Raw genomic sequence first — 18,407 nt, 5'->3', positions numbered from 1 at the left:
TGCCATCGGCAAGCGTTACCGCAACTCAAGTAATTCGATTGTGGATGTCAGTATTTAGAAGAAGTTTCTACGCAATCAATGGTGGAGGGTACATAAGCTTCGGCCTGGCCGAACTTACGGCCTTATATACTTGTTTGTTTTTGTTTTTTGCATTTTATCTTGAGTGTTATAAAAATTTTAATTAAAAGTGTTAAAAATTAATACCATCAATAATGGAATTATAATTCTTTGAAAATGTTTGATAGTAATTTGCTTATGTTAAGATATGGAAATTGAGTAACTTTATCGCCTGCATGCAGGCGCCAGTATTTTTAATAGTTTCCAATGTAGATGGAGTGATGACATTGCCCATGTTTCTTCGTAAAGAAGAAAAGATGAGCCATTAGTTGGCGTTTGTTTCTTTCAGAGGCACATTGCAATCTATCATGTTTAAGAGCTATGTGTATGAATTAAAATCCATAATTAATTTCAATTTAAATCATAATAATGATGACTCACACTTGAGCTATAATTGAGTATAACATCATTGAAAAAATATTATACGGCCGTAAGTTCGGTCAAGCCGAATATTATACGGAGTGAATGATATATAATTCAACTATAATTTCTAAATCGCTGATAGATTTATCCCAGTGACAGTTAATTTTTTTTTTGTTTACAAACTTACAAAAGCATCTTGATCTATTGCATTCAGATTTAATTCATGCATGCGTGATTGCTCTATATTTGCCTGGAAAACCACAAGTGGCTATGTGGACGAAAATTGCAAAATGCTTGGTAAATAGGAGGTTCTTTGATCTCTTGAGGGGAAGTGGACTGTAGAGAGGAAGAGAGGATCAATGTTGGAAACCTTGGCCGCGCATAATATCTCACGCAAAATATATATATTATGAGCAACATAGTGGGAAATAAAAAGCGAGTGAGAAATAGGTTTAATAGTTGGTTCATTGGGATGATTTGTGTGCCGACCTAAGGAAGTCCTTGAAATGAGTTGTTAGAGTTCATGTACTATCCACGAAGCATCTTACATTTGTTATACCCTCCACCATAGGATGGGGGTATACTAACTTTGTCATTCCGTTTGCAACACATCGAAATATTGCTCCAACACATCGAAATATTGCTCCAAAGTATATATGTTATATTCTGGGTCGTGGTGAAATTCTGAGTCGACCTGAGCATATCCGTCCGTCCGTCCGCCTGTTGAAATCCCGCTAACTTCCGAACGAAACAAGCTATCGACTTCAAACTTGGCACAAGTAGTTTTTATTGATGTAGGTGGGATGGTATCGCAAATGGGCCATATCGGTCCACTTTTACGTATAGCCCCCATATAAACACACCCCCAAATTTGGCTTGCCGATCCTATAAGAGAAGCAAATTTCATCCGATCCGGCTGAAATTTTGTACATGGTGTTAGTATATGGTCTCTAACAACCATGCAAAAATTCCTCCACATCGGTCCATAATTATATATAGCCCCCATATAAACCGATCCCCAGATTTGGCTTGCGGAGCCTCTAATAGAAGCAAATATCATCCGATCCGGCTGAAATTTAATACATGGTATAAATATATGGTCTCAAACAACTATGCAAAAATTGGTCCACATCGGTCAATAATTATATATAGCCCCCATATAAACCGATCACCAGATTCGACCTCTGGAGCCTCTTGGAAGACCAAAATTCATCTGATTCAGTTGATATTTGATACATGGTGTTAGTATATGGTCTCGAACATCCATGCAAAAATTGGTCGAAATCGGTCCATAATTATATATAGGCCCCATATAAACCGATCCCCAGATTTGACCTCCGGAATCACTTGGAAGAGCAAAATTCATCCGGTTGAAAGTTGGTGTGTGATGTTAGTATCCACCAACCATGCAGGAATTGGTTAATATCAGCCCATAATTATATACAGCCCCCATATAAACCAATCCCCAGATTTGACCTCCTGTGCCTTTTGAAGAAGCAAAATTCATCCGATCTGGTTGAAATTTGGTACGTGGTGGTAGTGTATGATATTTAACAACCATGCCAAAAGTGGTCCATATCAGTCCATAATCATATATAGCCCCCACATAAACCGATCCCGAGATTTGGTTTTGGCGCCTCTTGGAGGAGCAAATTTCATCCAAGTCAGTTGAAATTTGGTACATTATGCTACTAGCAACCATGCCTAACTAGGTCCATATCGGTCTATAGTTATATATATAGCCCTCAGATAAATCGATCCCCAATCACACAAAAATTGGTCCATATCAAGTTCATAATTCTATATAGCCCCCATATAAGCGACCCCCATATTTCAATTTCCATGTCGATTCGTAATTATTTGTAGACTTACCTATACATACCTTTTTTGTCTAGTATATACCACGTATGGACTAACTCACAATTTAGAAAACGATGTTAAGAAGTTTTAAGAGACCACAACCCAATTAATTCGATTGTGGAGAACAGACTTTCGTAGAAGATTCTACGCAATCCATAGGTTAGGTTAGGTGGCAGCCCGATGTATCAGGCTCACTTAGACTATTCAGTCCATTGTGATACCACATTGGTGAACTTCTCTCTAATCACTGAGTGCTGCCCGATTCCATGTTAAGCTCAATGACAAGGGACCTCCTTTTTATAGCCGAGTCCGAACGGCGTTCTACATTGCAGTGAAACCACTTAGAGAAGCTTTGAAACCCTTAGAAATATCACCAGCATTACTGAGAAAATTTTGTCAACATTATATTTGTATACAAAATTTTGTCAAAATTTTATTTCCATAGAAGATTTTGTCAAAATTTTATTTCCATAGAAGATTTTGTCAAAGTTTTATTTCCATAGAAGATTTTGTCAAAATTTTATTTCTATAGAAAAAAAATTAATCCTAAAATTTCTATAGAAAATATTATCAAATATTTATTTCTATAAAAAATTTTGTTAAAATTTTATTTCTATAGAAAATTTTGACAAAATTTTATTTCCATAGAAGATTTTGTCAAAATTTTATTTCGATAAAAAATGTTGTCCAATTTTTATTCTATAGAAAATTTTGTCAACATTTTATTTCTTAAGAAAAATTTTATTCTTATAGAAAATTTTGTGAATAATTTATTTCTATACAAAATTTTTTCAAAAAAAAATTTTTCTATAGAAAGTTTTGTCAAAATTTTATTTCCATAGAAGATTTTGTCAAAATTTTATTTCCATAGAAGATTTTGTCAAAATTTTATTTCTATAGAAAAAAAATTAATCCTAAAATTTCTATAGAAAATTTTATCAAATATTTATTTCTATAAAAAATTTTGTTAAAATTTTATTTCTATAGAAAATTTTGACAAAATTTTATTTCCATAGAAGATTTTGTCAAAATTTTATTTCGATAAAAAATGTTGTCCAATTTTTATTCTATAGGAAATTTTGTCAAAATTGTATTTCTTTAAGAAAAATTTTATTCTTATAGAAAATTTTGTCAATAATTTATTTCTATACAAAATTTTTTCAAAAAAAATTTTTTCTATAGACAGTTTTGTCAAAATTTTATTTCCATAGAAGATTTTGTCAAAATTTTATTTCCATAGAAGATTTTGTCAAAATTTTATTTCTATGGAAAAAAAATTAATCCTAAAATTTCTATAGAAAATTTTGTCAAATATATATTTTTATAGAAAATTTTGTTAAAATTTTATTTTTATAGAAATTTTGACAAAATTTTATTTCCATAGAAGACTTTGTCAAAATTTTATTTCGATAAAAAATGTTGTCCAATTTTTATTCTATAGGAAATATTGTCAAAATTTTATTTCTCTAAGAAAAATTTTATTCTTATAGAAAATTTTGTCAATAATTTATTTCTATAAAAAAATTTTTTTCTATAGAAAGTTTTGTCAAAATTTTATTTCCATAGAAGATTTTGTCAAAATTTTATTTCCATAGAAGATTTTGTCAAAATTTTATTTCTATAGAAAAAAAATTAATCCTAAAATTTCTATAGAAAATTTTGTCAAATATATATTTTTATAGAAAATTTTGTTAAAATTTTATTTCTATAGAAAATTTTGACAAAATTTTATTTCCATAAAAGATTTTGTCAAAATTTTGTTTCGATAAAAAATGTTGTCCAATTGTTATTCTATAGGAAATTTTGTCAAAATTTTATTTCTTTAAGAAAAATTTTATTCTTATAGAAAATTTTGTCAATAATTTTTATTTCTATACACAATTTTTTAAAAAAAAAATTTTTCTATAGAAAGTTTTGTCAAAATTTTATTTCCATAGAAGATTTTGTCAAAATTTTATTTCCATAGAAGATTTTGTCAAAATTTTATTTCTATAGAAAAAAAATTAATCCTAAAATTTCTATAGAAAATTTTGTCAAATATATATTTTTATAGAAATTTTTTTTTTAAATTTTATTTCTATAGAAAATTTTGACAAACTTTTATTTCCATAGAAGATTTTGTCAAAATTTTATTTCGATAAAAAATGTTGTCCAATTTTTATTCTATAGGTAATTTTGTCAAAATTTTATTTCTTTAAGAAACATTTTATTCTTATAGAAAATTTTGTCAATAATTTGTTTCTATAAAAAAATTTTTCAAAATTTTTTTTCTATAGAAAGTTTTGTCAACATTTTATTTCCATACAAGATTTTGTCAAAATGTTATTTCCATAGAAGATTTTGTCAAAATTTTATTTCCATAGAAGATTTTGTCAAAATTTTATTTCTATAGAAAAAAAAATTAATCCTAAAATTTCTATAGAAAATTTTGTCAAATATATATTTTTATAGAAAATTTTTTTAAAATTTTATTTCCATAGAAGATTTTGTCAAAATTTTATTTCGATAAAAAATGTTGTCCAATTTTTATTCTATAGGAAATTTTGTCAAAATTTTATTTCTTTAAGAAAAATTTTATTCTTATAGAAAATTTTGTCAATAATTTATTTCTATAAAAAATTTTTTCAAAAATTTTTTTTTCTATAAAAAGTTTTGTCAACATTTTATTTCCATAGAAGATTTTGTCAAAATGTTATTTCTATAGAAAAAATTTTATTCTTATTTTTTATTCTTATATTTCTATAGAAAATTTAGTCAAATATTTATTTCTATAGAAAATTTTGTTAAAATTTTATTTTTATAGAAAATTTTGACAAAATTTTATTTCCATAGAAGATTTTGTCAAAATTTTATTTCGATAACAAAATGTTGTCCAATTTTTATTCTATAGGAAATTTTGTTAAAATTTTATTTCTTTAAGAAAAATTTTATTCTTATAGAAAATTTTGTCAATAATTTATTTCTATAAAAAAATTTTTCAAAATTTTTTTTTTCTATAGAAAGTTTTGTTAAAATTTTATTTCCATAGAAGATTTTGTCAAAACTTTATTTTTATAGAAAAAATTTTATTCTTATTTTTTATTCTTATATTTCTATAGAAAATTTTGTCAAATATTTATTTCTATAGAAAATTGTGTTAAAATTTTATTTCTATAGAAAATTTTGTTAAAATTTAATTTCTATAGAAAATTTTGACAAAATTTTATTTCGATAGAAAATCTTGTCAAAATTTTATTTCAATAGAAAATTTATGAAGAAATACCTCTTTACAAAATCTACCAAAATCAAGAAATCTACCAATCTACAAAACTGTAAAAAATTTACCATTTTTTGTAGAATTCTAGCGATTGTGGCAACCGGCTCAGGGGCCGGCTCTAAGCATTATTGCTACAGACACCATGTGTGTATTTCATCTACTTGTGGGCGTTTCAAATATATACACTACGAGTATCTTATAATACTCTGTTCCTCAGTGTGGCGAAAAAAAAATCACATTCCACGTTTCACATTTGCGGACAAATGGGTTATAGACAATATTCCTCACAAAAATGTTGAGATCCTGTAATAAAAACTGAAAATATCCTCATTTTGGTATATATTCATTTCTTCAATGTCCGCTATTTACAATTTTTAGAGTTGAGTTGATATCTGAGAAATGTTCGCATGGTGATGAAAAAGTACCAAATGGCTCGAGATCGTGCCATGGTGTTTTTGTCTGTCGAAATGTATCAAAAAAAAGCACAAAAGTGTCAACTTTATCAACCCTGATTTGCAAGTTGTTATTATATCGGTGTATGTGTGTGTGTGTGTGTGCCTTCACATCCCAGCAAAAAAAGCGTCGCCAAAAAAGTAATAAAAATGTTCTTTTTGGATCCGGAAGTGGTGCAAAATTGACGCAAAAGCGATGAATTTAACATGGGATTGCCATAGGACGGAAGTCCTCCATTTCAACAGCGGGTTGTATTAAATTTGCATCACTTCTTTAGGTGTGATCCGAATTCAATGTTTTGGATGTAAATTAAAAAAAAAAATCTGTGATATTTTGTCAAATAAATAATTTTTATAATTTTTTTCTAATTTTTAATGGATTCTAACGCTTCTTGTCGGAAACGTTTGACCACAAATATTTTCAAAAATTCACAATTTTTTCAGATTGACTTTAGCATTTTTGTTGACAAAATTTAAATGATGTGTACCATTTTATGAATTCTTAATCTGTTTTTAACCTATTTGAAACAAAAAAAAAAGTTAAAATTACCCATTAAAATTATGAAAAAAAAACAAATTATAAAAAATTTAATGAAAAGAACTTCCTGTGTAGTTATAATAAATAACATCATTGGGAGTGCATCTGCTGGATGTGCTTTTAAAGTTGTGCCTTTGGAAGAACTTCCAAATTTTTTTACTGGGATGCTGTGCAAACTGCATCATTGGTTATTGTACTCGATCGTATAAAGTCAAATGATAGAGAGAAATTGTGGATGGATATAGAATAATGTAGTGGTGGGGAGATGCGGGAAGAAGAAGTTGCCATGCCTTCTTAGATGTGATAAATAGGAAAGAATTTCAAACGAATTTATTGCACTCATAACACTCTATAAAAAAAAATCATAAAACGTATAAAATTTGAAGATCTGTGAAAATAAGATATCACTTAAAAAAATTCACCACACATTGTCGACACTCTAGTATGTCTCACAATGGGGGGGATTTCAGATTTGTGTATAACAGGTTGGCTGATAAGTCCCCGGTCTAACAAAGAAAAACACATCCCTTCAAACATTTGCAATCACATTTGACTCGCAAATGATTATAAAGACCTTCCAATTTTTTGATACCATTTTGGTAGTACTCCTTCGGTTTTGCCTCAAAATAGGCCTCAGTTTCGGCGATCACCTTTTCATTGCAGCTAAATTTTTTCCCTGCGAGCATCCTTTTGAGGTCTGAGAACAAGAAAAAGTCGCTCGGGGCCAGATCTGGAGAATACGGTGGGTGGGGAAGCAATTCGAAGCCCAATTCATGAATTTTTGCCATCGTTCTTAATGACTTGTGGCACGGTGCGTTGTCGTGGTGGAACAACACTTTTTTCTTCTTCATATGGGGCCGTATTGCCGCGATTTCGACCTTCAAACGCTCCAATAACGCCATATAATAGTCACTGTTGATGGTTGTTCCCTTCTCAAGATAATCGATAAAAATTATTCCATGCGCATCCCAAAAAACAGAGGCCATTACTTTGCCAGCGGACTTTTGAGTCTTTCCACGCTTCGGAGACGGTTCACCGGTCGCTGTCCACTCAGCCGACTGTCGATTGGACTCAGTGATGGTGTAGTGATGGACCCATGTTTCATCCATTGTCACATATCGACGGAAAAACTCGGGTGTATTACGAGTTAACAGCTGCAAACACCGCTCAGAATCATCAACACGTTGTTGTTTTTGGTCAAATGTGAGCTCGAGCGGCACCCATTTTTCACAGAGCTTCCGCATATCCAAATATGGATGAATGATATGACCAACATGTTCCTTTGATATATTTAAGGCCTCTGCTATCCCAATCAACTTTATTTTACGGTCATTCAAAATCATTTTGTGGATTTTTTTTGATGTTTTCGTCGGTAACCACCTCTTTCGGGCGTCCACTGCGTTCACCGTCCTCCGTGCTAATTTCACCACGCTTGAATTTTGCATACCAATCAATTATTGTTGATTTTCCTGGGACAGATTACGGAAACTCATTATCAAGCCAAGTTTTTGCTTCCACCGTATTTTTTCCCTTCAGAAAACAAATTTTGACACGAATCATTTGAGAGTTGGTACTATATAAAAATAATATGCATTTAAAACTAGCGACGCCATCTATGTGTCAGACCGGGGACTTATCAGCCAACCTGTTACATAACATTTTTCAAATTATTCTCATTTTAATCAGCATAAACTTTTTATTCGGTTGAGTATTGCTTTACTTTTCTAGATGTTAAATATTTTTTTACCCCTAGAAAGCCCCCCAAAAAAAGTTACCCCTAACAAGTATATATGGCCGTAAGTTCGGCCAGGCCAAAATTTATGTACCCGCCACCATGGATTGCGTAGAAACTTCTTCTAAACACTGCCATCCACAATCGAATTACTTGAGTTGCGGTAACGCTTGCCGATGGCAAGGTATCTTAAAACCTCCTAACACCGTCTTCTAAATTGTAAGTAAGTCCATACGTGGTATATATTAAATTAACATAATTTTCTATAGAAATGAAATTTTAAAAAAATTTTCTATAGAAATAAAATTTTAACAAAATTTTCTATAGAAATAAAATTTTAACAAAATTTTCTATAGAAATAAAATTTTAACAAAATTTTCTATAGAAAAAAAAATTTTGACAAAAATTTCTATAGAAATGAAATTTTAAAAAAAATTTCTATAGAAATAACATTTTAACAAAATTTTCTATAGAAATAAAAATTTAACAAAATTTTCTATAGAAAAAAAAAATTTTGACAAAATTTTCTATAGAAATAAAATTTTAAAAAAATTTTCTGTAGAAACAAAATTTTCTATAGAAATAAAATTTTGACAAAGATTTCTATAGAAATAAAATTTTGGTAGATTATTTTTGGCTCGAGTGGCAACAATTATTATGAACCGATATGGGTCAATTTTTGTATGATTGGGGATCGGCTATATATAACTATAGACCGATATGGACCAATTTTGGTATGGTGTTTAGCGGCCATATACTAACACCACGTTCCAAATTTGAACCGGACCGGATGAATTTTGCTCCTCCAAGAGGATCCGGAGGTGAAATCTGGAGAACGGTTTATATGGGGGTTTATATCATTATGGACCGATATGGACCAATTCTGGCACGATTGTTAGAGAGCATATACTAACACCATGTTCCAAATTTCAATTGGATCGGATGAAATTTGCTTCTCTTAAAGGCTCCGCAAACCAAATCTGGGGATCGGTTTATATGGGGGCTATGTATAATTGTGAACCGATGTGGACCAATTTTTTGCATGGATGTTAGAGGCCATATATGTATTAACACCACGTTGCACATTTTAACCGGATCGGATGAATTTTGCTCCCCCAAGAGGCTCCGCAAACCAAATCTGGGGATCGGTTTATATGGGGGCTATATATAGTTATGGACCGATATGGACCAATTTTGGCACGATTGTTAGAGAGCATATACTAACACCATGTTCCAAAAAAAGATGGTCTCAGACGCTCTCTGGTCACGTGTACTTTCGAAAGTATCTGCACTGTATGGCGAAATCCTGTTCATTCCTGTATTTACGAAGAAGAAAAGGTCACGGATGATGCCGAGCATACATTGTTCAGATGTAGCCGGTGAGCAGATCGGCTTGAAGATGAAATTGGTTATGTCTTCCCGAGAAATATAATCCACAAGATGGTGAAATGAGCACGGAGGACGGTGAACGCAGTGGACGCCCGAAAGAGGTGGTTACCGACGAAAACATCAAAAATATCCACAAAATGATTTTGATTGACCGTAAAATGAAGTTGATCGAGATAGCAGAGGCCTTAAAGATATCAAAGGAACATGTTGGTCATATCATTCATCAATATTTGGATATGCGGAAGCTCTGTGCAAAATGGGTGCCGCGCGAGCTCACACTTGACCAAAAACAGCAACGTGTTGATGATTCTGAGCGGTGTTTGCAGCTGTTAAATCGCAATACACCCGAGTTTTTCCGTCGATATGTGACAATGGATGAAACATGGCTCCATCACTACACTATCACTGAGTCCAATCGACAGTCGGCTGAGTGGACAGCGACCGGTGAACCGTCTCCGAAGCGTGAAAAGACTCAAAAGTCCGCTGGCAAAGTAATGGCCTCTGTTTTTTGGGATGCGCATGGAATAATTTTTCTCGATTATCTTGAGAAGGGAACAACCATCAACAATGACTATTATATGGCCTTATTGGAGCGTTTGAAGGTCGAAATAGCGGTAAAACGGCCCCATATGAAGAAGAAAAAAGTGTTGTTCCACCAAGACAACGCACCGTGCCACAAGTCATTGAGAACGATGGCAAAAATTCATGAATTGGGCTTCGAATTGCTTCCCCACCCAGCGTATTCTCCAGATCTGGCCCCGAGCGACTTTTTCTTGTTCTCAGACCTCAAAAGGATGCTCGCAGGGAAAAATTTAGCTGCAATGAATAGGTGATCGCCGAAACTGAGGCCTATTTTGAGGCAAAACCGAAGGAGTATGTTACTACCAAAATGGTATCAAAAAATTGGAAGGTCGTTATAATCGTTGTATCGCTCTTGAAGGGAAATATGTTGAATAATAAAAACGAATTTTGACAAAAAATTTTGTTTTTCTTTGTTAGACCGGGGACTTATCAGCCAACCTGGTTTTTGGGATGCGCATGGAATATTTTTTATCGATTATCTTGAGAAGGGAAAAACCATCAACAATTACTATTATATGGCGTTATTGGAGCGTTTGAAGGTCGAAATAGCGGCAAAACGGCCCCATATGAAGAAGAAACAAGTATATACAGCAGTAAGTTCGGCCGGGCCGAATCTTAAATACCCACCACCATGAACCAAATATTAGGGTTTCCTTTGAAATTTCAGGAGGGCTTGAGGACTTGAGGACACAACCCGAAGATAAATTTAAAGATTTCACCTATGAGGACTATATCAGATTCTGGATTTATAAGAACCATTTTTGTTTGAGGTTTAGAGGAATCATTAACATCTCTTGTAAGTGTGCAAGAAAATTAAAAAACAAGTATATACAGCAGTAAGTTCGGCCGGGCCGAATCTTAAATACCCACCACCATGAACCAAATATTAGGGTTTCCTTTGAAATTTCAGGAGGGCTTGAGGACTTGAGGACACAACCCGAAGATAAATTTAAAGATTTCACCTATGAGGACTATATCAGATTCTGGATTTATAAGAACCATTTTTGTTTGAGGTTTAGAGGAATCATTAACATCTCTTGTAAGTGTGCAAGAAAATTAAAAAATAACGTCTTGATTTGAAATCTTAAATCTGTAGAAGTAAAATCTGGAAATTTTACATTGAGTTTCAAGCAATTTTCATGATCAGTGCGCCTTCTACACCCTCAAGAAATGAAGTCGGTCTATATGGAGGCATTACCAAATGGACCGATAAAAACTTAATCCGATACACGTTTTTGTGAGCCTAAAATACCAGAATATTTACAATTTCAGGCATATCAGATAAAAACTACGGTTTCTAGAAACCCAAGGAGTTAAATCGGGAGATCGTTCTTATGGGGGCTATACTAAAATATGGACCGATACTCACCATTTTCGGCACACCTCTTTGTGACCCGAAAATACCTCTAGATTTCCAATTTCAGGCAAATAGGATAAAAACTTCGGATTCTAGAAGCCCAAGACCCCAAATCGGGAGATCGGTCTATATGGGGGCTATACCAAAATATGGATCGATACTCACAATTTTTGGCGCACGTATTTGTGGTCCTACAATACCTCTAGATTTCCAATTTCAGGTAAATTGAATAAAAACTGCGGTTTCTATAAGCCCAAGAAGTAAAATGGGGAGATCGGTCTATATGGGGGCTATACCAAAATATGGATCGATACTCACCATTTTCGGCACACCTCTTTATGGTCCTAAAATACCTCTAGATTTCCAATTTCAGACAAATTGGATAAAAACTACGGTTTCTATAAGCCCAAGACCCCAAATCGGGAGATCGGTCTATATGGGGGCTATACCAAAATATGGACCGATACTCACAATTTTTGGCGCACGTATTTGTGGTCCTACAATACCTCTAGATTTCCAATTTCAGGTAAATTGAATAACAACTGCGGTTTCTATAAGCCCAAGAAGTAAAATCGGGAGATCGGTCTATATGGGGGCTATACCAAAATATGGACCGATACTCACAATTTTTGGCACACATATTTGTGGTCCTACAATACCTCTAGACTTCCAATTTCAGATAAATTGAATAAAAACTGCGGTTTCTATAAGCCCAAGAAGTAAAATCAGGAGATCGGTCTATATGGGGGCTATACCAAAATATGGACCGATACTCACAATTTTTGGCACACGTATTTGTGGTCCTACAATACCTCTAGATTTCCAATTTCAGGTAAATTGAATAAAAACTGCGTTTTCTATAAGCCCAAGAAGTAAAATCGGGAGATCGGTCTATATGGGGGCTATACCAAAATATGGACCGATACTCACAATTTTTGGCACACGTATTTGTGGTCCTACAATACCTCTAGATTTCAAATTTCAGGTAAATTGAATAAAAACTGAGGTTTCTATAAGCCCAAGAAGTAAAATCGGGAGATCGGTCTATATGGGGGCTATACCAAAACGTGGACCGATACTCACCATTTTTGGCACATCTCTTTATGGTCATAAAATACCTCCAGATTTTGAATTTCAGGCAAATTGGATAAAAACTACGATTTCTATAAGCCCAAGACCCCAAATCGGGAGGTCGGTTTATATGGGGACTATATCAAAACCTGGACCGATATAGCCCATCTTCGAACTTGACCTGCCTGCAGACAAAAGACGAGCTTGTGCAAAATTTCAGCACGATTGCTTCATTATTGAAGTCTGTAGCGTGATTACAACAGACAGACAGACAGACAGACAGACAGACAGACAGACGGACAGACGGACATCGTTATATCGTCTTAGAATTTCTCCCTGATCAAGAATATATATACTTTATATAGTCGGAAATCGATATTTCGATGCGTTACAAACGGAATGACAAACTTATTATACCCCCGTCACCATTCTATGGTGGTGGGTATAATAACGTCTTGATTTGAAATCTTAAATCTGTAGAAGTAAAATCTGGAAATTTTACATTGAGTTTCAAGCAATTTTCATGATCAGTGCGCCTTCTACACCCTCAAGAAATGAAGTCGGTCTATATGGAGGCATTACCAAATGGACCGATAAAAACTTAATCCGATACACGTTTTTGTGAGCCTAAAATACCAGAATATTTACAATTTCAGGCATATCAGATAAAAACTACGGTTTCTAGAAACCCAAGGAGTTAAATCGGGAGATCGTTCTTATGGGGGCTATACTAAAATATGGACCGATACTCACCATTTTCGGCACACCTCTTTGTGACCCGAAAATACCTCTAGATTTCCAATTTCAGGCAAATAGGATAAAAACTTCGGATTCTAGAAGCCCAAGACCCCAAATCGGGAGATCGGTCTATATGGGGGCTATACCAAAATATGGATCGATACTCACAATTTTTGGCGCACGTATTTGTGGTCCTACAATACCTCTAGATTTCCAATTTCAGGTAAATTGAATAAAAACTGCGGTTTCTATAAGCCCAAGAAGTAAAATGGGGAGATCGGTCTATATGGGGGCTATACCAAAATATGGATCGATACTCACCATTTTCGGCACACCTCTTTATGGTCCTAAAATACCTCTAGATTTCCAATTTCAGACAAATTGGATAAAAACTACGGTTTCTATAAGCCCAAGACCCCAAATCGGGAGATCGGTCTATATGGGGGCTATACCAAAATATGGACCGATACTCACAATTTTTGGCGCACGTATTTGTGGTCCTACAATACCTCTAGATTTCCAATTTCAGGTAAATTGAATAACAACTGCGGTTTCTATAAGCCCAAGAAGTAAAATCGGGAGATCGGTCTATATGGGGGCTATACCAAAATATGGACCGATACTCACAATTTTTGGCACACATATTTGTGGTCCTACAATACCTCTAGACTTCCAATTTCAGATAAATTGAATAAAAACTGCGGTTTCTATAAGCCCAAGAAGTAAAATCAGGAGATCGGTCTATATGGGGGCTATACCAAAATATGGACCGATACTCACAATTTTTGGCACACGTATTTGTGGTCCTACAATACCTCTAGATTTCCAATTTCAGGTAAATTGAATAAAAACTGCGTTTTCTATAAGCCCAAGAAGTAAAATCGGGAGATCGGTCTATATGGGGGCTATACCAAAATATGGACCGATACTCACAATTTTTGGCACACGTATTTGTGGTCCTACAATACCTCTAGATTTCAAATTTCAGGTAAATTGAATAAAAACTGAGGTTTCTATAAGCCCAAGAAGTAAAATCGGGAGATCGGTCTATATGGGGGCTATACCAAAACGTGGACCGATACTCACCATTTTTGGCACATCTCTTTATGGTCATAAAATACCTCCAGATTTTGAATTTCAGGCAAATTGGATAAAAACTACGATTTCTATAAGCCCAAGACCCCAAATCGGGAGGTCGGTTTATATGGGGACTATATCAAAACCTGGACCGATATAGCCCATCTTCGAACTTGACCTGCCTGCAGACAAAAGACGAGCTTGTGCAAAATTTCAGCACGATTGCTTCATTATTGAAGTCTGTAGCGTGATTACAACAGACAGACAGACAGACAGACAGACAGACAGACAGACGGACAGACGGACATCGTTATATCGTCTTAGAATTTCTCCCTGATCAAGAATATATATACTTTATATAGTCGGAAATCGATATTTCGATGCGTTACAAACGGAATGACAAACTTATTATACCCCCGTCACCATTCTATGGTGGTGGGTATAAAAAAGTGTTGTTCCACCAAGACAACGCACCGTGCCACAAGTCATTGAGAACGATGGCAAAAATTCATTAATTGGGCTTCGAATTGCTTCCCCACCCACCGTATTCTCCAGATCTGGCCCCGAGCGACTTTTTCTTGTTCTCAGACCTCAAAAGGATGCTCGCAGGGAAAAATTTAGCTGCAATGAAAAGGTGATCGCCGAAACTGAGGCCTATTTTGAGACACCAAAATGGTATCAAAAAATTGGAAGGTCGTTATAATCGTTGTATCGCTCATGAAGCGAACTATGTTGAATAATAAAAACGAATTTTGACAAAAAAAAAGTGTTTTTCGTTGTTAGACCGGGTACTTATCGGCCAACCTGTTAGTCTGGACGCGGACTAAAAGAAGACGTTCACGAACCACGTGGGGGTCTGCTTTGAAGTAATGCGAAAGCGGTTCCGAGGTGGTAATCATACCTCGAGCGCAGAGTGATGGGTTTTTAGCCGGTATTGTCGATTGTGATGGAGTCCTGTCAGAAACATAAAGCATTTCATTTCCATTACTCGCAAAAAAAATAATTAATATACATACATTTAAACGTAGTATTACACTAACTTTCTTCAATGACGCACTTTTTCCCATTTTGTCACTCCTTCCTTACTACAAAATATCCCCCATTGTGTTGGACATTTATAGAAATATTATTGTCAAGACATTAATCTTTTTGCGCAATATGTGATGTTTAAGTTCATTTCGTGCTGGAAACATATGTAGTATCGTCTTTAAAGTTTTATATGGAAAGTACAATAACGACAACAATTTTCCATATACGACAACCAGCATGCAAAGTCGAATACAGAGGATCATGGGTATGTCTGTCCATCGGTATGTCTTGTAGAGATTCAGGGGAATTATTAGGGAACATTGCGATAACATAACAACAAGGCAGTCAGAGCGTAACAAACATCGTCATCATCGGCATCGTCATACAATCTCATAATAAGGAAACAAGTAATCATGACCAGCAAAAATATAAAACCCACCAGAAATTACTTAGAATGGCAAGTGAATATCAGAATTAGGTTGGAACAAGAGAGCATCGTTAATTGGTTGTTCTTTTTTAGCTGTCACATTTAATAGTGAATAATAACTCGGTAATAGAGAACTAATGGCTAATATCAGCCACGCTAATGTCTAGGCCAACTCCAAAATGAAACGGACATCGGAAGAAAGAGCTAATACAGTCATTAATGTCACATTCAACAAATTCGCCAAAGATTTCCAACCTCACAATACACATGTTTCACCCAAATTGACTTGAGTTTTTTTTTGTTTGCTTTTATTTTCAGATTTCTACAAATGCTGCAATGAAGTGTTTGGATCATGTAGGACGTCCTGTGAAAATGTAAGTTGTCCCCTCAATGCAAATGATTTTAGTTAAAATATAAATTATTTGAACGCAAAACTTGATCTCCTTTTATTTTGTGTGTTTGTATGTTGCAAAGTTGCAACACCACTATGGAGGACACATGGAGTGCCTGTTTATTTTGTGGAGGGGGATTTCGTAAGGCCAATAGTTTGGTGGCCTGAAATCTGTTGAGACAACTTCATCTCTCTCGGTCCCCCTGTAATGCTAAAATTGGTTGCCGGCAAAAAACCAAGCCATCTTCCTTTGGGGTATGATTATTCCCGCGGAAAAGCTTTCGCATTACTTCGAGGTGGACCCCACGTGGCCTCCTTCTAGTCCGAATCCAGGTACAAGCTAACATTACTGCCTGTCGTTCTGTCCACCATCTAATATCTAAACAATATATGCTCATTATCCGTGACCAGAGAGCATCAGAGTCATTTAATACGTCATTTCTTCATATCTTCTCTCTGGCCATAATTGTAAGTCGGTGTCTCTATCTCTGGTCTCTTGTCGGATATTCGGTCTCAAGTATTTCGCGACTTTTTGTTTGGCCCCGGAATCCTTTTGCCGCTCAATCGCCAGGAGTTCTGTAGGGACCGTTCCTGGTATTACTAACACTGTTTCCCCTGATACTGTGTGGTATGCTAAATTTATTCTCAGAGCTGCTGTTCTCTGTACTGATAGCAGCGTTTTCGCTCTAATTCGTCTCTGTAGATTCGACGCCCAGATTTTACATCCATTTGTCATCTCCATGAGTATCCTTCTTCTGCTTGGAACCACTTTCGCAGTACGTCAAGATGGGCCACCACGTCGACCGTCTTCGTTTAGTCCGCTGTCTTCGTTTAGTCCGCGCCCAGACTAATGCTTACATTTCTCACGTTGATGTGACCATGTCAACCTTTTTCTTGTGGAGAACGTGTTCTACAAATCGCCTTATAGCCTCCCAGTTCCACGGCTACGTCTAAAGAATATATGCTCGGCATGACATCTTCTTCTTCATAAATACAGCTGCATTTCTCCATATGATGCAGATACTTTCGAAAGTATCCGTGACTAGACAGTAGCTGAGTCATGTAACATAATATGTCACTTTCCCATATCTTCTCTCTCGCCATAATTGTAAGTCGGTTATAAATCGATACGTCCATCTGCCCTTTGTCTCATTCCTCTATCATTCCTGTTATCTATCTCTGGTCTCCTGTTGGATGTTCGATATCAAGTTTGTCGCGCCTTTTTCTTTGGCCCCGAAAATCTTTTACCGCTCAATCGCCTGGAGATCTATTGGCGTCGCTCCTGCTATTACCAAAGGGGTTTCCACTGCTTGGAAGAGGGTTTCCATATCGGATAATTGCCTACAGAATAGAGTATTCGGATCAAGTCCGTCGCGTCTTGTTGTTTATTTCAAAAACCCCTTGCCGCTCAATCACCCAGAGGTCCATTGGGACTGTTCCTGCTACCAGGCTTTTCCGAATACCGTGCGGTATGCTGAAGTGATTCTCAGAGCTACCGTTCTCTATACTGAAAGCACCTTTTTTACAGACGGTTGACGCCTAGATACCATATCCATAGAGGAGTATACTGTTAGCCATCTCCGCTGCATACTCTATCTGCTTCGAATACGTTAGTTTCAGGTCCAGGCAGGGATTACCACGTCTTCTATGAGTATCTCTATTTCTAGAGGCCGTTGCTCTCTCGTTAGTAGTAGCAATACGGTCTTTTGTATGGCTAATTGTAAGCTATGCGTGTCTAACCAGTCTATCGCGCGGATCATGGTTTAGCGAATTTTGCGTTGAGCCCCTTCATCAGTGTAACCAACAAGGAATGTATCATCTGGCATGGGTATCTTCAGTATCTCGCCATAGGTTGCGTTTAAGTTTTCCCATGACAAGGAGAATGGAGCCAAACTTAGACTTCCTATCGGTTCGAACTGCCACCTCTGCTTCACTTGGATTCACCTTATCCCTCAATCGTCTCAAAACGTTCGCGTAACTGTACCCGTCCAAGGACTTTATAACGACTACATCGGGCCGTTCTCTTGG

At 35.2% G+C, this 18,407-nt stretch overlaps 1 protein-coding gene across 4 annotated transcripts in view; it reads left to right on the top strand.

The window, feature by feature from the left end:
- Reck (Reversion-inducing-cysteine-rich protein with kazal motifs) overlaps positions 1–18,407 on the top strand; it is a 178,392-nt gene that overhangs the window by 95,435 nt on the left and 64,550 nt on the right. For all 4 annotated transcript variants that reach the window (XR_012722384.1, XR_012722385.1, XR_012722386.1 and 1 more), the window contains exon 3: positions 16,307–16,362. Coding sequence is in view for 1 of the 4 variants with exons in the window: in XM_075308565.1 (XP_075164680.1) it covers positions 16,307–16,362 (56 nt within the window). In the remaining 3 variants the exon portion in view is untranslated. The remainder of the gene's footprint in view (positions 1–16,306; positions 16,363–18,407) is intronic.

This window comes from Haematobia irritans, chromosome 4 (assembly GCF_050003625.1).
Source record: "Haematobia irritans isolate KBUSLIRL chromosome 4, ASM5000362v1, whole genome shotgun sequence".
NCBI classification, from domain to species: Eukaryota; Metazoa; Arthropoda; class Insecta; order Diptera; family Muscidae; genus Haematobia; species Haematobia irritans.
Note: the sequence above shows the minus strand (reverse complement) of the source record. Positions and strands in the feature narration are given on the sequence as shown.